The sequence below is a fragment of the Engystomops pustulosus genome, chromosome 3 (assembly GCF_040894005.1).
Source record: "Engystomops pustulosus chromosome 3, aEngPut4.maternal, whole genome shotgun sequence".
Classification (NCBI taxonomy): domain Eukaryota; kingdom Metazoa; phylum Chordata; class Amphibia; order Anura; family Leptodactylidae; genus Engystomops; species Engystomops pustulosus.
In genome coordinates this window covers 180847339-180868310 of record NC_092413.1, presented here as the reverse complement: position 1 = coordinate 180868310, position 20972 = coordinate 180847339, and the positions used below count along the sequence as shown (strand labels likewise).

General features: G+C 45.0%; 1 protein-coding gene across 1 annotated transcript in view; it reads right to left on the bottom strand.

Annotated features, from left to right (window-relative positions):
• Positions 1-12405, bottom strand: part of LOC140122364 (putative serine protease K12H4.7) — a 51088-nt gene extending 38683 nt beyond the window's left edge. The window contains exon 1 of the mRNA XM_072143131.1: positions 12189-12405. Coding sequence (XP_071999232.1) covers positions 12189-12359 — 171 coding nt within the window. The 5' untranslated portion in view covers positions 12360-12405. The remainder of the gene's footprint in view (positions 1-12188) is intronic.
• Positions 12406-20972: the final 8567 nt, after the last annotated feature.

Below are 20972 nucleotides of genomic sequence, written 5' to 3'. Positions count from 1 at the left end.
AGGAGTTGGACTTCTCATACAGCTACATGGTAGAGTGAATGTGTGTATCAGAATCTTATTCAATAACAACACGTGTTTCCTTCATTACATACTTGATTAGGACAATACGCCCTGTCACACAGAAAAAGGGTAAAGCATTTCTGTGAAACAAGAACATTGTAACAATGAAATGGCCCATAATTCTGATCTAACAGAAAAATTCTGGCCAAGAAACCCTCAACAGTCACACAACGTTGGAAGAGACTGGAAGAAGAGTGGACCAAAAATCCCACCAGAGCAGTGCGAGGGACTAGTGATGTCCTGTGGTTGCAGATGTGCTAAAGTAGGCCTGTGCACCTCCTACTGATTGGTGACTAGTGTAACCTTCAGAATATTTAGTTATAATCTTTCTCTGTGATACAGTGTTCTCTAATTATTATCATCATATTTTTAGAATATTAAAGTTTTGTGTTGATATACTTTTGTAAATTACTGTTCTAGTAGCAAAAAAAATCAAATATTATTCAAAGTAGATTACCGTATATACTTGAGTATAAGCCGACCCAAGTATAAGCCAAGGCCCCTAATTTTACCACAAAAAACTGGTAAAACCTATATTTTTTTTACTCGAGTAAAAGCCGAGTTTATAGATAAATTAAAATTTCTGCATTGGGTTATTACGCTTAGAAAAAAAAAAGCTCAGGAGTAGAGATGAGCGAGCACTAAAATGCTCGGGTACTCGTTATTCGAGACAAACTTTTCCCGATGCTCGAGTGCTCATCTCGAATAACGAGCCCCATTGAAGTCAATGGGAGACTCGAGCATTTTTCAAGGGGACCAAGGGTCTGCACAGGGAAGCTTGGCCAAACACCTGGGAACCTCAGAAAAGGATGGAAACACCACGGAAATGGACAGGAAACAGCAGGGGCAGCATGCATGGATGCCTCTGAGGCTGCTTAATCGCACCATTATGCCAAAATTATGGGCAACAGCATGGCCATGACAGAGTGACCGAATGAAGCTAGATAGCATCTAAAACATCCAATAATTGACCCTGACACTATATGGGACGGCATGCAGAGGCAGCGGCAGCAGTGGCAGGCTAGAGAGTGTCATGGCTACATACCCTAAATGGACTCAGGTTTCACCAAAGGTTGACGGTATATTTAGTCGACATGATAAGGGGATGACATGTGGAGGCAGCCATGGAGACGACTTCCATGATTAAGAGCGACAGTATGGGACATTCATATTGCGCTGCTATGATTGCAACTTCAGGTCTCCAGCATGGTGGCGACAGATGGGCCGAGTTCCACTATGTATCTGGTGAAACACCTGAAAATTCTGCCTGACACAGCTCGTTTGATAAGGGGATGATGTGCTGCATATCCTCTCGTGCTCCAGCGTCTGGGGTATAGAGAGTTGAAATGAGACATTGGTGGACGCTGTGGAGGATCGTGGAGGCAAAATGGACAGGAAACAGCAGGGGCAGCATACATGGATGCATCTGAGGCTGCCTAATCTTGGGATGGAGCTGGCGGTCCACTGCCAGGCGAGATTTCGCCTGTCCAAGCCCCTGTCTCTAGGCTACTCCCCAAACAGCACTTCTAAGAACCTTTTGTATAAGATCAAGTGTAGTAGCGTTCTTATAAGTTTGGGATATGGCGGGTGAGGGGAATGTAAACAGATGCGCAGGGTGGCGACAAAGTTAACAAGTTTGATGTGGAAGCCATGAAAACAACCCAAAATTCTGCCTGACACAGTTCGTTTGATAAGGAGACCATGTATGGAGGCAGCTATATGGACGACTTTTGGAGGCAGCTATGGCAATGACGTGTGGAGGTAGCAATGGAGACAACGTGTGGAGCCAGCTAAAAAGACAACATGTGGAGGCTGCTATGGAGACAATTTAATTTGGATAGTGCCTGTATGTGGCAGTCCAAAAAAGTTTTCAAACCAGAGGAGCAGGTAGGTGGTCCTCCAAAAAAATTAAATAGATTGAGTGCCTGTATGTGGCACTCCCAAAAATTGCTTAAAACAGAGGACCGGGTAGGTGGCCCTCCAGAAAAATTAAATACATAGAGTACTATAGCTAGAGCCAGTTGGCCCTGGCAAAAAATAGCCAGTTTCCTATGCTTTAGTGTACAAAGAGGAGGAGAAGGAGGACAATGAGGAGGAGGAGGAGGGCATATATTATTCAGGTTGAGCTTCTTTCACCTGGTGGAGAATGAAAATCCGGAGAAATCCAGGCTTTATTCATCTTTATAAGCGTCAGCCTGTCAGCGCTGTCAGTCGACAGGCGTGTACGCTTATCGGTGATGATGCCACCAGCTGCACTGAAAACCCGCTCGGACAACACGCTAGCGGCAGGGCAGGCAAGAACCTCCAAGGCGTACAGCCCCAGTTCGTGCCACATGTCCAGCTTTGAAACCCAGTAGTTGTAGGGAGCTGTGTGATCATTTAGGACGATGGTATGGTCAGCTACGTAGTCCCTCACCATCTTTCTGTAAAGATCAGCCCTACTCTGCCGAGACTGGGGACAGGTGACATAAAACTGGCAAAGGCCTTGTAAAGCGTACCCCTGCCAGTGCTGGACAAGCTGCCTGCTCGCCTACTCTCCCTCGCTACTTGTCCCGCAGAACTACGCACTCTGCCGCTAGCGCTGTCAGAAGGGAAATGCTGGAATAAATTCTTTGAACGCGAGGGTCACGGGATAGGCAGCCTAGCATTAAATCTGCCATATGCGCCAGAGTCCCAACGTGCAAGAATTCACTCCCCTCACTGGCCTGACTGCCCATTTCCTCCTCCTCCAACTCCTCTTCTTCTGCCCATACACGCTGAACAGTGAAGGACTGAAAAATGGTCCCCTTTTCTGTCTCGCCAACATTCTCCTCCTCTTCCTCCTCTTCCTCCTCATCCTCCTCCACCTCCTCCGATATGCGCTGAGAAACAGACCTAAGGGTGCTTTGGCACCAACAAGGGAATCTTCTTCCCCCGTCTCTTGTGACGAGCGCAAAGCTTCCGACTTCATGCTGATCAGAGAGTTTTTCAACAGGCCAAGCAGCGGGATGGTGAGGCTGATGATGGCGGCATCGCCACTGACCATCTGTGTTGACTCCTCAAAGTTACTCAGCACCTGACAGATATCAGACATCCACGTCCACTCCTCATTGTAGACTTGAGGAAGCTGACTGACCTGACTACCAGTTCTGGTGGAAGTTGACATCTGGCAGTCTACAATCGCTCTGCGCTGCTGGTAAACTCTGGATAACATGGTTAATGTGGGCACGTCGCACAACAGTCGGTGAGCGGGCAGTTGGAGGCGGCGCTGCGCTGCCCTGAGAGTGGCAGCATCTGTGCTGGACTTCCTGAAATGCGCACAGATGCAGTGCACCTTCGTGAGCAAATCAGACAGATTGGGGTATGTCTTGAGGAAACGCTGAACTATGATGGCACATGTGTCAGTCTGCCGAGTTGCAGAGCAGCCACCAGGTTACGGCCGTTGTCACACACAACCATGCCTGGCTTCAGGTTCAGCGGTGCCAGCCACAGATCAGTCTGCGCCGTGATGCCCTGTAATAGCTCTTGGGCGGTGTGCCTTTTATCGCCTAGGCTCAGCAGTTTGATCACCGCCTGCTGTCGCTTAGCGACGGCACTGCTGCTGTGCCTAGAGCTACCGACTGATGGCGCCATGCCCACGGATGGTAATTCGGAGGAGGAGGTGGAGGAGGGGTGGGAGGAGGAGGAGGCATAGCAGGCCTTTGAGACCTGGACCGAGGTAGGCCCCGCAATCTTCGGCGTCGGCAGTATATGAGCAGCCCCAGGGTCAGACTCGGTCCCAGCCTCCACCAAGTTAACCTAATGTGCCGTCAGCGATATATAGTGGCCCTGCCCAGCAGCACTCGTCCGTGTGTCCGTGGTCAGGTGGACCTTGTCAGAAACGGCGTTGGTCAGGGCACGGATGATGTTCTCTGACACGTGCTTGTGCAGGGCTGAGACGGCACATCGGGAAAAGTAGTGGCGGCTGGGGACCGAATACCGAGAAGCGGCCGCCGCCATGAGGTTTCGAAGGGCCTCGGTCTCTACCAGCCTATAGGGCAGCATCTCCAGGCTAAGCAACTTGGAGATGTGGACGTTGAGGGCTTGGGCGTGTGGGTGGGTTGCGCTATACTTCCTTTTGCGCTCCAACGTCTGGGGTATGGAGAGCTGAACACTGGTGGATGCTGTGGAGGATCGTGGAGGCGAAGATGGGGTTTTTATGCACGGGAGGTGTTTGGGTTGTGGTCCTGGGCAGGGGGCTGACTAGCAGATGACACAGGGGAAGGAGCAGTGGTGTGCCCGTCCGGAGGTGAACAGGCTTGGTGCCATTGAGTGAGGTGTTTAGCATTCATATGCCTGCGCATACTGGTGGTAGTTAAGCTAGTAGTGGTGGAACCCCTGCTGATCCTGGTTTGGCAAAGGTTGCACACCACAGTCCGTCGGTCATCCAGTGTTTCTTTTAAGAACCTCCAGACTTCTGAAAATCTAGCCCTCGCCACGGGAGCTTGACTACGGGGAACATTTGGCGCTGATGCACCAGCTCTGGCCCTGCCTCTCCGTCTGGCCCCACCACTGCCTCTTCCAACCTGTTCTGGTCGAGGACTCTCCTCCGTCTCAGAAGCACTGTGTTCACCCGGCCTATCAACCCAGCTTGGGTCTGTCACCTCATCATCCTCCGATCCCTCAGTCTGCTCCCCCCTCGGACTTCCTGCCCTGACAACAACTTCACCATGTCTGACAACCGTGTCTCTTCATCGTCCGACACCTCTTTACACACTTCTTCCACTACGTCAATAATGTCATCATCACCCACAGACTGCGACCGGTGGAAAACCTGGGCATCGGAAAATTGCTCATCAGCAACCGGACAAGTGGTTTGTGACTGTGGGAAGGGTCCAGAAAACAGTTCCTCAGAGTATGCCGGTTCAAATGCCAAATTTTCCTGGGAGGGGGCAGACTGGGGGGGAGGAGGCTGAGGTGCAGGAGTGCTGATTTATGTGACATGGGTGGACTGCGTGGAAGACTGACTGGTGGACAAATGGCTAGAAGCATTGTCCGCAATCCATGACATCACCTATTCGCACTGTTCTGGCCTCAACGGTGCTCTACCACGAGTCCCAGTAACTTGAGACATGATGAACCTAGGGAGTGTAGCTCTGCGTCGTTCCCCTGCTTCCTCATCAGCAGGTGGTGTCTCAACCCGCCCAGGACCACGGCCTCTGACCCCTGCAGTAGTTGGACGCCCACGTCCACGCCCTCGTCCTCTACCCCTAGCCCTCGGGTTAAACATTTTCAAAATTAAAGTGTAAACTTCAATTTTTTTTTTGTGTGTTTTTTTTTTTAAACAAATGATGCTATCCTATTGCTATGGCTAGTTTCTAACCTACACTGACAGCACACAACTGGATTTTGTGCTGTGCCTGATGAGTTTGAGCTATAAAAAGAAATAAAGGTAAAAAAAAAAAAATCAGCAGACTCTGCCTAATTCTAATCAAACCCCTAATAAATTGTCCCACTTCGATGTTTGAGGTGGATATGCGTGTCACTAAGAGCTAAACACAACGGTCGCAAGTCTCCCAGCAAATTCCTCACAATATGGTACTAGCTGCACTACTAATGCCAGCAAGCCCAGCCACAAGCAAACAAAAGAAAGGAAAATATAACGCTATTGTAGGCCTAAGAAGGGCTGTTGGGTTCTTGTAGAATCACTCCTGCCTAACACTATTCTAATAGAACACCCTAACGCTTTCCCTGACCAGCAGCAGCTCTCTCCCTAGCGGCATCCAGACAGAGAATGATCCGAGCAGCGTGGGCAGGGGCTAGTCTATTCCAGGGTCACCTGATCTGGCCAGCCAACCACTGCTATCGACGTGTAAGGGTACCACGTCATGCTGGGTGGAGTGCAGAGTCTCCTGGCTTGTGATTGGCTCTGTTTTTGGCCGCCAAAAAGCAAAACGGCGGGAGATGCCATTTTCTCGAGCTGGCGAAATACTCGTCCGAGCAACGAGCAGTTTCGAGTACGCTAATGCTCGAACAGGCATCAAGCTCGGACGAGTATGTTTGCTCATCTCTACTCAGGAGTGACCTCATTACTAAACGTGATGCAAATGCAATCTTACTTCAATAGGTCCATGCACTTTGTTTGGAAACACAAAGCAAACACAACGCAAATGCCACTTGTGAACACAGCCTAAAAAATTCAAAGGGGCACATGTATCTTAGTTTGGTCTCTCTGAGGTAAAAGTTTTTGCACCTTATGTATGATCCTGTCTTTTTACTTGTGATACATGTTCAGTTTTTCCTATCCTGGCAGTTGCAAATTTTGGCTTCTTTTTGAGACTTTTTGTTGCAAATGTCTCAAATCCACATAGACACAAGCCACATGAGGGGGATATATACAGGAGTGGACACAAGCCACGTGAGGGGGTTATATACAGGAGAGGACACAAGCCACGTGAGGGGGTTATATACAGGAGAGGACACAAGCCGCGTGAGGGGGTTATATACAGGAGAGGATACAAGCCGCGTGAGGGGGTTATATACAGGAGAGGATACAAGCCATGTGAGGGGTTATATACAGGAGAGGATACAAGCCATGTGAGGGGGTTATATACAGGAGAGGATACAAGCCATGTGAGGGGTTATATACAGGAGAGGATACAAGCCATGTGAGGGGTTATATACAGGAGAGGACACAAGCCATGTGAGGGGGTTATATACAGGAGAGGACACAAGCCATGTGAGGGGTTATATACAGGAGAGGAAACAAGCCATGTGAGGGGTTATATACAGGAGAGGATACAAGCCATGTGAGGGGTTATATACAGGAGAGGATACAAGCCATGTGAGGGGTTATATACAGGAGAGGACACAAGCCATGTGAGGGGGTCATATACAGGAGAGGAAACAAGCCATGTGAGGGGGTTACATACAGGAGTGGACCCTAATGTTAATTTGGGATTTAACATGTTGCATTTTTAATGCATTTTGAAACCTATTACAACAGCTGTGTAGAGGTGATTTGCCTTATTTCATTACTTTTAACATTTGAATGTAAAAACGCATAGTAAAACACAATGTTAACACATGCATTAACCCCTACCCGACATTTGACATATTAGTACTGCATCGCGGGAGGTGCGTTCCCGCAAAATGCAGTACTATTACGTCAAACTTCTGGCCCTGGCTCCTGAATGGAGACGGGGCCAGAAGCTGCGGGTGTCAGCTATATATTATAGCTGACACCCGGCTCTAACATGTTAGGGGTGTTAGGGGCATTTAAAGTGAATAGGACAAATCCCCCCCCCCCCCCCCACCGCCGCACTTACCAGGGGGGTCCGCTGCTCCGATCGCAGCCCCGGGACTGCCAGTGCAATGCCAGTGATCCTACTCTGTGAGCGGGGTCTGTGCCTTCTGGCAGGACCCAGCTGTAACACACTGAGCATGCGTTAAAGAATTAATTAAATAAAGTTAAAGTCCCCTAAACAAAAATATTCCCTATACACATGCAATAAAGTGAAAAAAAAACACAAAATCGCCAAAACAAACCACATATTTGGTATTGCCGCGTCCGTAACAATCCGTACAATAACTCAGTACCATTATTGGACCCGCTCGGTGAACGCCATAAAAACAAAACCCGAAAAACGCGCCAAAAATTTAAATTTTTCATAAAATCTCTACACAAAAATGTTCTAAAAAGTTATGTGCACCAAAATAGTACCACTGAAAAGAAAAAGTGTGGGTCAATTATTATTCAACCCCTAGGTTTAATATTTTGTGGAATAACCCTTGTTTGCCATTACAGCTAATAATCGTCTTTTATAAGACCTGATCAGGCCGGCACAGGTCTCTGGAGTTATCTTGGCCCACTCCTTCATGCAGATCTTCTCCAAGTTATCTAGGTGTCTCATGTTTACTTTAATCTTGAGCTCCTTCCACAAGTTTTCGATTGGGTTAAGGTCAGGAGACTGACTAGGCCACTGCAGCACCTTGATTTTTTTCCCTCTTGAACCAGGCCTTGGTTTTCTTGGCTGTGTGCTTTGGGTCGTTGTCTTGTTGGAAGATGAAATGATGACACACCTTAAGATCCTTGATGGAGGAGCGGAGGTTCTTGGCCAAAATCTCCAAGTAGGCCGTGCTATCCATCTTCCCATGGATGCAGACCAGATGGCCAGGCCCCTTGGCTGAGAAGCAGCCCCATATCATGATGTTGCCACCACCATGCTTGACTGTAGGGATGATATTCTTGGGGTCGTATGCAGTGCCATCCAGTCTCCAAACGTCACGTGTGTGGTTGGCACAAAAGATCTTGATCTTGGTCTCATCAGACCAAAGAACCTTGAACCAGTCTGTCTCAGAGTCCTCCAAGTGATCATGAGCAAACTGTAAATGAGCCTTGACATGATGCTTTGAAAGTAAGGGTACCTTACGTGCTCATCTGGAACGGAGACCATTGCGGTGGAGTACGTTACTTATGGTATTGACTGAAACCAATGTCCCCACTGCCATGAGATCTTCCCGGAGCTACTTCCTTGTTGTCCTTGGGTTAGCCTTGACTCTTCGGACAAGCCTGGCCTCGGCACGGGAGGAAACTTTCAAAGGCTGTCCAGGCCGTGGAAGACTAACAGTAGTTCCATAAGCCTTCCACTTCCGGATGATGCTCCCAACAGTGGAGACAGGTAGGCCCAACTCCTTGGAAAGGGTTTTGTACCCCTTACCAGCCTTGTGACCCTCCACGATCTTGTCTCTAATGGCCTTGGAATGCTCCTTTGTCTTTCCCATGTTGACCATGTATGAGTGCTGCTCACAAGTTTGGGGAGGGTCTTAAATAGTCAGAAAAGGCTGGAAAAACAGATAATTAATCCAAACATGGGAAGCTCATTGTTCTTTGTGCCTGAACTACTTCTTAATACTTTAGGGGAACCAAACAGAATTCTGGTGGTTTGAGGGGTTGAATAATAATTGACCCACACTTATGTTTAAAATGTATTAAAATTTAACTGAGCAACATAACTTTTTGGTTTGTAAGATTTATGCATCTGTTAATAAATCCTGCTCTTGTTTGAAGTTTGAAGGCTCTAACTTATTTGCTTCTTATCAAACCTGCTAAATCTGCAGGGGGTTGAATACTACTTGTAGGCACTGTATATAAATGAGGTATCACCGTAATCGTAGTGATCTGTAGAATAAAGATAATATAGTATTTTTAGTGTATGGTGTACGACCCCCAAAAAATACCAAAAGAAAGTAAACCAAAATTGACAATTTTCTTTTCACCCATACATTCAAGAGTTAATAAAATCTCATCAATAAACTAATGACCAACTAAAATGAAGTATTTGTAAAGTGCATCTCATGTCGCAAAAAATAAGCTCTTATATGTCTAAATTGCCAAAAAAAAAAAAAAAAAAAAAAAAGATTGTATAGCCAATAAAAAGTGACAATGCATAATCTGCTCTGAATAGTGCAACTCCCCCCTCAATGCCCTGGCGTGTGCCCATACAGCAGGTTACCACCACATATGGGGGATTGTTATACACGGGAGGGATTGGGTATTAAATTTTGTGGAGCGTTTTGGTATTTTATCCACCGAAAATTTGTAAATTTTTTGAAAAACACATTCATTTAGCCAAAAAAAATGTACTTTCAAAATTGCATCCGATTTTGTTTTAACCCCTGTAAAACAATTAAAGGGTTAACAAACTTCATAAAAGTTGTTTTACGTACGTTGAGGGGTGTAGTTTCTATAATGGAGTAATTTATGGGGTTTACTTTTATTTAGGCCTCTCAAAGTGATTTGAAACCTGAGCAGGTCCCTCAATAGCAGGATTTTGCGTTTTTTATGAAAATGTGAAAAATCGCACCTAACGTTCAAAGCCCATAACATCCTACAAAAATAATATTATGCATAAAAAACCATGTCCACATAAATTAGACATTCAGTGAATGTTAGTTATTAAGTATTTTTGCGGTTATGACTATGTATGGAAAAAGTAGAACATTTTGAAGTTCGAAAATCAAGAATTTTTCCAAATTTTCACCAAATATCTGATTTTCTCATAAATAAATACAAAACATAACACCAAAATTTTTCAACTATCATGAAGTACAAAGTGTCACGAGAAAACAATTTTACAATCACTTGTATATGTTAAAGCGTTCAAAAGTTACAACCATTTATAGTCACACAGGGCAGATTTGAAAAAATGGGCCGTGTCAGGAAGGTGAAAAGTGGCTTTGGCGTTAAGGGGTTAATGCTGCGTTTATATTGCGTTTTGTAAACACAAATGTTAACAGTAATGAAATAAGGCAAATCACCTCTCCTCAGCTGTTGTAATTGTAATTATATTCAAAATGCATTAAAAAATGCAATTAAACTGCTACGTGTGACCTCACCCTTAGAAGTAACCAATTAAAAAAAAAAATTAAAAAATGTAAGAATTTTGACAAAAGAGGTTACTGTGCAAAATGTTAAACATTTAAAGCATGTGAAATAATTCCAATTTACATGTTAAAATCGGGTCCATGAAAAAAAAACTTCCTTTGCACCTGCCCTGGACCAGGTGCAGATAATAAGCAAAAAAGTGATACATAAGTGAAAAGTTGCACAGAACATCTGGGAAACTAAGATACATAAGGCACTGCACAAGGTGCAGACCAAGGTGCACTTGAAAAATCGCAAAAAAGTCGCAAATATGACAAAAGTCTAAAAAAATGAGACAATTTAACTAGCAGAAATAATGATACATGTCCCCCAAAGAGTAGGACTTGGTGGAGTGTTACCCATTTTGATAGGTGTAGCACAAGGCTGCATTCTCTTCAATAGGCCAGGCGATCATTAATTTGAATGGCCGTATTGCCCACCGCAGTGTGTACAAGGGGATTAGCCATACCGTAAAAGATAGGAAATGGCAAGCAGTCTAAATGCCAGTTCTTCTTTTAGCGAAATAGTACAGAACTACTACTGCATGCTAGCTCCACTCCAGGTTACCCTCTGACACTCTGTGTACTATATAATTGTAATGTGGACCGGCTAATAGACTCCAGATAACAACTTGTAATCAGGAGTCCACGTTAAAGCAAGGTCCATAGCGTATGGCTGCCATTGCCCAAGCCGAGCCACATTACCAAGGCTGATCTGTGAATCACGGAATTTCAAGAGGCAGAGGACGGGACTCCGATCATCATATTGATATATGATACAAAGAGTCCCTGCTTCCCTGCAAAACAGCAGCGCGGAAGTGTAATCTCAATATGCGGGTGTAATATTCCAAATGACCTTAAAAGATTCCTTTTATAGGATAGGTGACTAGGAAATTGCCAACACAAAACACATGAATTTCATTGTATTTTTTTTCTTACAAGCAATAAAGGAAACTGTGCAAGTAGCCTCCATATATATTCATAGATCACGGCGGGGAAAGCTCAGCATACCACATAACGGATAGCGAGGGACAAAAGATACGGTACACTACATATGCCAGGGAAAAAATGTTTTGCCCTAAGTCACTCCTTTTATTCTGACCCTTACTCCACACAGTATACTTTCCCCCTTAGTGCCCTCCATCTACCCCTCACATTGTGTCCCCCAAGTTTCCTGTCACATTGTAGCCCCTCAGATATTGTTCCCCCTCATATTAAATTCCCCTCTTATTGTGACCCATTACAGCAGTTCCCCCTCTTATTGTGCCCCCAGCAGTCCCCCCTATTAGTGTACCCCCCCACCAGCAGCTTCCCCTCCCCTATAGCAGCTCCCCTTAAATTCAGTAGTAGGAGAGGAGGCAAGTAATAGTGCAGGTTGCTGACGGCTCTCTGCATTATTACTGTAATCAGCTCTGTCCAGAGGATGCTGACAGTGTTTATGTCCTGGCACATACATCGCGCCGGGCAGGACTGTCCCGCTGGATTTGGGACGGTAGGGGGGGGGGGGTGATTAAGCTGCTTGTTCCTTTTATGCAGTTTTTGATGCGGTTTCAGTGTTTACAGGTAAAACATGTTAAATAACTTCTAAGTACAGGGACTATGCTGCACATCACAAATCACAGTACAGTCCTTGTATAGTCCGGGAGGGTGAGATTACAGAAATAACATTGTATTAGTAAACTGCTATTACACAGTTGCCTGTGTATTTCATTTAGGAAATGAATCAGTGTCTGGGTGTAACTTGCCTGCTCCCACACTCTGGTGTCTGCCCCATTGAAGTGATCGAGCCTCTGTGTAAACCAGTGATCCTGCACCGTCTCCAGCACTTCGGATTTGCTTTGGAACCTCCTGCATGTGAAAGCATGGCTTCCTGACAAGCAGAGGCAGGCGAGGAGTAGTAGCTGAGCGCTCGCCATGTCCTCACTGCAGCCTCCTGCCTCATGTCACATGACTCCTAATGTCAGCTGACGTTCCCCCCTCTTACAAATACGGTGACGTCTGGGGGAAATGTGTCTTTCATCATACTTAGTTCCTGTTAGAGTATTTTGTTACTACATGTATCAGTGTTTCAGCTAAGTGTGTGCTATAGTAAGGAAAGAGTTAAAAGAGCTCTGCTCTGAATATCTGAATGCAGAGTTTTAAGCCAATGCCCGGAGTGGATCCAGAAAAATAATGTATAAGGTTTATTCAACCAGATCTCACATCTTACATCCTTATTATTCCAGGACTTGACACAATGGGGCTCATTTACTAAGGGTCAGCGGAGCGCGTTTTCGTCAGGTTTCCCGACGATTTCCTTTTTGCGCCGAATTTCCCTAGGATTTTGGCGCACGCAATTGGATTTTGGCGCATCGGTGCAGGCTTGCATGCTACAGAAATCTGACAACACGACGAATTCGGACAACGCGCGGGATTTAACATTTAGAACTGTGTCGCAAGACACGCACTTACAAGCACCTGGAAGAAGTAGGTGAACTCTGGCGGACCTCGGGGCAGAAGCGACGGATGCAGGAACTCGGGCGCACAATCTTAGTGAATCGCGGCAGACCCGAATCCTAATTGGACAACGCACCGCGGGATCGCGACAGGACCGGGTAAGTAAATGTGCCCCAATGTGTGTTTCTTATTGTGATTGTAGTTTTCACATGCCCTTTATTATTCCCCCCTTTTTCTGATCACAGAGCATCATCCTTGTGTCTCTCTAACAGCTCTTAGTGACATTCATTATCTCCGGCATTTACATACTATTTTTAGATGTATGTGCACCCCTGTAATCATGTCAAAGACCAAGGTCAACATCCCCATATGAATAATAACCCTAGGGGCATAGCTACTGGAGTAGCAGCCATAGAAGCTGCTATGGGCCCTGTAGTGTCAGGGGGGCCTGGCCACCCGACCTGACACCCTAAATAATAGAGCATGTGCACCATTGTATACATACATGCATATTATATACTGCACCAGGGCTGCATATACCGCAGGGATTGCAGACCCTTGTAGAAGGGGGGCAGATCGCTGCTGGTAGTAGGGACTTTAATGCACCAACATTTTTGATAGGCATAGCAGTGCAGCACAGTGCGCCTATGTGCACCGCTCTGAAGGACAAGGGCCGGCGTGTGTGATGATGTCATTACACATGCCGTCTTGTGTAACTACACATAATCATAGTATCATAGTATATAAGGCTGGAAGGAGACGCAAGTCCATCAAGTCCAACCTTCAAGAATTAAATAAATGTTTTATCCCCATAACCCGTGATATTTTTGCTCTCCAGAAAGTCATCCAGGCCTCTCTTGAACATGTACATAGAGTCGGCCATAACAACCTCCTGCGGCAGAGAGTTCCATAGTCTCACTGCTCTTACAGTAAAGAACCTTTGTCTATGGTGATGGTAGAATCGCCTCTCCTCTAGGCGTAGAGGATGCCCCCTTGTCCTGGTCACAGGCCTAGGTATAAAAAGATCTTTGGAGAGATCCTTGTACTGTCCGTTCAGGTATTTGTACATTGTAATGAGGTCTCCCCTCAGTCGTCTTTTTTCTAAACTGAATAATCCCAAATTTTGTAATCTGTCATTGTATTCTAGTCCCCCCATTCCCCTAATAATCCTGGTTGCTCTCCTCTGCACCCGTTCCAGCTCTACTATATCCTTTTTATATACTGGTGCCCAAAACTGTACACAATATTCCATGTGTGGTCTGACCAGGGATTTGTATAAGGGCAGAACTATGTCTTTATCATGAGAATCTATTCCTCTCTTGATACATCCCATTATTTTATTTGCTTTAGCAGCAGCCGCCTGGCTCTGGTCACTAAAATTAAGTTTACCATCCACCAATACGCCCAAGTCCTTTTCAGCTTCAGTTTTACTAAGTAATTGACCGTTTAGAACATAATTATACTTTTTGTTTCCATGGCCCAAGTGCATAACTTTACATTTATCTACATTAAACCTCATCAACCATTTCTCTGCCCATCCCTCAAGCTTCCACAAATCCCTCTGTAATGCTAAACTATCGACCTCAGTATTTATTACTTTACACAGCTTAGTATCATCTGCAAATATTGAAACTTGACTGTGTAAACCCACTACAAGGTCATTAATAAAAATATTAAAAAGAAGTGGCCCCAATACTGACCCCTGTGGCACTCCACTGGTAACATCAACCCAATCTGAGAATGTGCCATTAATGACCACCCTCTGTTTTCTATCACTAAGCCAATTACTTACCCAGATACACAGATTTTCTCCTATTCCCAGCAGTCTCATTTTATATACCAACCTTTCATGTGGCACGGTGTCAAATGCCTTTGAAAAGTCCAGATATACAACATCCACAGCGTCCCCCAGATCCAGTCTTGAACTTACCTCCTCGTAGAAACCAATCAGATTAGTCTGACAGGACCGATCTCTCATAAACCCATGCTGACGCTGGGTTATAAGGTTGTGCACAGTGAGATACTCCAGGATAGCATCTCTAATAAACCCCTCAAATATTTTCCCCACCACAGCAGTTAGACTTACGGGTCTGTAGTTTCCAGGATCGCTATTTGATCCTTTTTTGTATATTGGTACCACATTTGCTATGCGCCATTCCTGTGGAACATAACCAGTCCTCAGTGAATCTTCAAATATTAAAAATAACGGTCTGTCTACCACCGTACATAATTCATGCAGAACCCGGGGGTGTATGCCATCTGGCCCAGGTGATTTATCTATCTTAGTGCTTGTGAGGCGGCGCCGTACCTCTTCCTGGGTTAAACTGTTGACATTATAAAAAGAATTTACATTATTCCTCATTGTGTCTTCCACCAGGGGATTTTCCTGGGTAAAGACAGTTGAGAAGACGACATTCAGTAGATTGGCCCTTTCCTCATCTCCTTCCACCATGACCCCCATGTTATTTCTAAGGGGACCCACGCTCTCTGTTTTTAGTTTCTTATCATTTATATACTTGAAAAATAATTTGGGATTATTTTGCTCTCCCTGGCAATATTTCTTTCAGTCTCTATTTTTGCGGCCTTTATCTGTTTTTTACAGGATTTATTTTTCTCTCTATAATCCTGTAATGCCTCATCGCTACCTTCACGTTTTAGCACCTTAAACGCTTTATCTTTCTCGCTTATTGCTTTCCTTACAAGACTAGTTAGCCACATAGGCTTTTTCTTGTTCCTTTTATGCTTTTTCCCATAAGGTATGTGTTTCTCACAGGACTTTTTCAGAATATATGAGAAAAAGTCCCATTTTTGGGGGGGGCTTTTGTCTTTGAGAGCATTATCCCAGTCTATGCCTTTAAGGTCTTCCCTTAGTTGATGAAAATTTGCCCTCCTGAAGTTTAGAGTGTTGGTTGCCCCTTCACTAACGTGCTTAGTAAAGCGTAATACAAAATCAATGATATTATGATCACTATTCCCCAGGTTCCCCCCAACCTGTAGTTTTGATACCCTATCAGGTCTGTTGGTAAGGATAAGGTCCAGCAGTGCCCCCCCTCTTGTTGGCTCCAGGACTAGTTGCGACAGGTAATTGTCTTTTGTTGTTGACAAGAACCTGCTACCTTTGAAGGACCTGCAGGTTTCTGCCCCCCAGTCAATATCTGGGTAATTGAAGTCCCCCATGATAAGTACTTCACCATGCTTTGAAGCCGCATCCATTTCACTTATCAGCATTTCCTCTGCTGCCTCCATTATATTTGGAGCCTTATAACAAACCCCTAGTAATATTTTATTTTTATTTTTCCCTCCTCTTATCTCCACCCATAGGGACTCCACATTTGCGTTACTGATGTCATCTCGCAAGACGGGCTTGAGGCAAGAATTCACATATAAACAAACCCCTCCCCCTTTTTTATTTATACGATCCTTTCTAAAAAGACTATAACCATCTATAGTAACAGCCCAGTCATAGCTACTGTCCAGCCATGTCTCGCTGATACCCACTATATCATATTTCCGTTCCAACATCAAGAGTTCCAGTTCCTCCATTTTGTTTGTGAGGCTTCTGGCATTTGTGTACATACACTTTATATGGTTTTCCCTGTCCGTATTCCTTTTGTCCTTATTCCCCAATCTCATTCCAGTCCCCCTTCCTCCCCCATGGACTATGGCTCTTCCCAGCTCTCTATGTACACCGTCTATTTGCCCTGCACAAGTGTAGTTGCCCTCCCCCCAGGTCTCTAGTTTAAACACTCCTCCAACCTTCTAGCCATTTTTTCCCCTAAAACAGCAGCCCCCTCCCCATTGAGGTGCAGCCCATCCCTACTGTAGAGCCTGTAGCCCACAGAAAAGTCAGCCCAGTTCTCCATGAACCCAAACCCCTCCTTCCTACACCAACTTTTGAGCCACTTATTTACCTCCTTGATCTCCCGCTGCCTTTCTGGTGTGGCACGTGGTACAGGCAGTATTTCGGAGAAAATTACCTTTGAGGTCCTTGCCCTGAGCTTATGGCCTAAATCTCTGAAATCATTTTTAAGAACCTTCCACCTACCTGTTACTTTGTCATTAGTGCCAAAGTGGACCATGACCGCTGGTTCCTCACCAGCCCCTCCCAGTAATCCATCAACCCGATCCGCAACATGCCGAACCCGAGCACCCGGCAAACAACACACTGTTCGGTATGCACGGTCTTTGTGACAGATTGCCCTGTGTGTTCCCCTAATAATCGAATCTCCCATAATGCGGCTGCCTGTGGGAGAAGAGTGCGAGGAGCTGCGGGGGGAGGTAAGTACAAGGTTTATTTATTATGGGTGTCAGCTGTATATACTAGTACTGAGGGGGGGGCAGGCTGTATATACAGGGGGGAGAGGCAGTGTATACAGGGGGAGCAGGCTGTTGCGTACTGAGGGGGAGAGGATATGTATACAAAGGAGGCTGTGTATACTGGGAGGAAGGCTGTTTATACAGAGGAAGCGACTGTATACAGGAGGTGTACAGGGGGGTAGGTTGTGTATAGTGGGGGAGGGCTGTGTATACAGAGGGAGAGACTGTATACAGGGGGTGTACAGGAGGGGTAGGTTGTGTATACTGGGGGAGGGCTGTGTAATACTGGGGGAGCAGGCTGTGTGTATTGGGTGGGCAGGCTGTGTAATTCTGGGAGAGGCTGTGTAATACTGTGTTTGTGTACTTCTGTTGTGTATGCACTGTGTTGTGTAAGTGTGTATATGGAGTATATTATTGGAGTGTACTATATGTGAATGTATATAAAGTGTTTATATAAGTACACTGTACATCTGTACTATGAACATCTCATGTCATTACAGCTGCTACAGGTGTTGTCTCAGGCTCCATAATACCTATCTACAGGAATACAAAAGTAAAAAATGGTATTCACAATACATGAGTCCAGGAGTGCAGGTTGTAGCCCCTAGAAATATTGTAATAAAGGCCATGATCATTGCTATTTAGCTTTTCACAGAAAGCTTAGAAGAATCGGTGACTGTTCTTTATTTTGGGGCGCAGTGCTCTTCTTGGGTAAACTCATGAGTTAATTGCCGATGTTTGTGGAGCTATAAATCCAATGCAAAGCTGCTGATATATTCTTCTGAGCACCAAGACCACAAATCCTCATTGTGAAAGAAGAAAGGCCCAGAAAATAGTAACTCCCATTTTATTCTGTGCAGGCAGCAAAGGCTTCCTAATGTACCCAGACAAGATAAACCTCAGCCAAGCGGCCAATTATAAAAGTACTGGAAAATCAAATCCAGATTGTTCCTACAGAGTCTTCTCTCCGCCGTGCTGTTTTAATTGCCATTTACTGCTGTCCTCGACATGAAAACAAAACCATTTCCAGTTACAGAACATTCTATACAATTTTTGTTTTTTCTTGTTCTTAAAAACTTTTGAAGCCTCCCATAGAGACCATCCCCAGCAGGTGAAAAGTATTCTGCTAAAAGGGGTGATAAAATGTATTGTATGTATTCTTTGTATTCAGACCCGGGGATCTTTCTGATTGTCCATTAGTGGTAGAATGGGTGGTAGTCACATTGGGAAACTTTTTACTGAATGTTTATTCATTTTTTATGTATTGGCATGAATATATGGATTTAAGATAAGTCACATGTGGAGTTAATGTATTCAGAAAACTTGCTAAACACATTTAGATTTTGTTGTTGTTGTTGCACCAGGCATCTAGAGGTCAGCTGTAGCAGAAAAATTACATTATGATCAAAGACAGAACAAAAATCTTGTGAATCCCTTTGGGAGCACTGTCTCTGCACAAAACTTCTGTGAGTAAGAGATTGGATATGATGTACAACCATAAAAAGTTTAAAAATCACTTGTTTATATTATGCCAAAGAAGGCAACATGTTCTAAAGGCAAATGCACATGAACAAATATGCGACTGGGTGCAGTAGAGCGGAGGGATGGGTGCTCCTCACCCTTCCCTTCTCCATAGAAATGCAACATCCACCACCAGGGCCTAGCCTTTTTATGGTGGCTGTAGAAAGCCGGGGCCCAGAAAACCGGAGTGGCCGGCTTATACCGCCGTGGGCACGCTATGGTCATGGTGCTTGGTATTGGGACCGGAGGACGGACCTACAGCCTGGTGGGTCTTGAACGGGTGATATATGCAATAAAAGTGGAGGGAAAAACTGAAGAAAGAGGTTTCTCCTTGGGACAACCCCTGAGGTGTATATGGGAATCCCTGGTTCGGGAGCCAGTGATGGTGAAGAAGCCTGTTCCAAGGCTCACACAGAGGCACATTGTGCAAATTAACTCGCAGTTCTGTATTTGAACTTGAACAGTAGCCTACAATCTAACATCAACATCAGCAGGTTCAGCAGGATGGAAAGCTGCAGGAAGGGTGGTTCACAGACTGGCAGTAACTTCAGGCTGGGTAGGTAGAGGAAGCTGAGTCCAGACAGTGGGCCTCTGCTCTGGGGCTCAGTCTCCTGACTGGCTACAGGTGTCAGGCAATGGCCCAAGATACTTCTGCTTCCTAGTGGTGTCTCTGGACAGCAGTTATGCAGGAGCTGCACACTGGACTTGCTTCTCGCTCTGCTCCAGGAATGTACTAGAACTTCAGACCATGAGCTCCCGCCCATCAGGGGTTCCTATAATCCCCTGGTCAGGTGGCAGTACTCTCCAATCAACTTCCATCTTGCTTGGTTAATAACATTACACATGTTAACTTTTTCTCTCCCTGGCAGTGGTTTCCAGCCGCAATTACTAAGTTCTCCTAGAGAGATGGCCAGTCCTCCTAACAGCTCCTAACATGGAGAGGGCACTATTCGCAACCACTACCAACTACAAGACAGCAAAGTATAGGAGATGTCCCACATTTTGCACGGCAGCCGTCTGGCCAGGTCGTCGTGCTGTAGACTTTTATAGAAATTGCAAAATTGGTGGCCACATCATGGCCCCTGTTATGTCACAGCAGGCTGAAGGAACATTGTATGGAGGGAAGGTCGAACCTGCTAGTGGAAGAAAATGGACATTTTTGGGGGTGGTGGTGCAATTGATCGTTTAGGGGGCCAAGCGACTTAAGACAGGCTGTTCAGTCCTTCAGCTGCTGCTTGCATCCATGCTGCTGCTGGGTTGTGTCACTGGAGCACCTCTTGGCTCTGCCATCTGATAATATATGCACACCCCCACACAATTAATTTTAGAGCACTTAATTGGTCCCGCCTACTAATCCACTATGCACAAGGAAAGTATCAACGTGCATGCGCAAGACTTGTAGACATCGGATGACATCACAGGTTGTCTGCGGATCAGTGGGCGGGAATAGGCTAAATTTAACAGAGAGAGGAGGCGTGCATATATTATCAGACGGTGGCAACAAGAGACGCTCCGGGACGTCTTTGGCTCATTTGCAGTGCGCTGCACAAACACTCTCCCATAAAATAGTGTTTTAACACAAGATTCAGATCAAATAAAAAAATTTTAAACATTTTATAATGTTGAATCGAATTTGTATGAAATTCACTCTAATCTCTAGCTATGACAAGGTAGAGCAATTGTACAGCAATCACAGCGCTTTGGTGATTGTTATTCTCCTGTTTTACTCATTCCGATCATGAAACAAGTTTCCCCATCAGAATTTCTATAATTATAGAACTAAATAAATTATAAAACAAGCTGATCTGTGAGACTACTGGATTTAGGGAGGGGAAATAAAGAGTTTTACATTCTAATCATAGTAGAAGTCAACGCACTTTTATCTAAATTGCTTAGATTTTATTTTCCAGTAGGGGGTGCACTAATACCACTATTACCATAAGGCTGTGTTACTCAGCTTACAAGTATATTGAAAAGGCTTGTACAGGATTCCCCCCATAGTATTGTCCATCTCTTGGTAATGTAATCCCTTTAAGAAGAAATTAAAATTATGGTTTTCCTTTTAAAATCTTAATAGGGCTCCCTAGACTGACTATATACTTAGGATAATTCTTTAAAAGGCCTCTGTCACCATATTTACACTATTAAACTATTAGCTTTCTCAGGTGGGGTATGAAATGTCATTTCTAGAATTCCCTCTTTTATTTGAAATCTCACCTGCTTACCTATAAAAAAAAACACCTCCAAAGTCATGG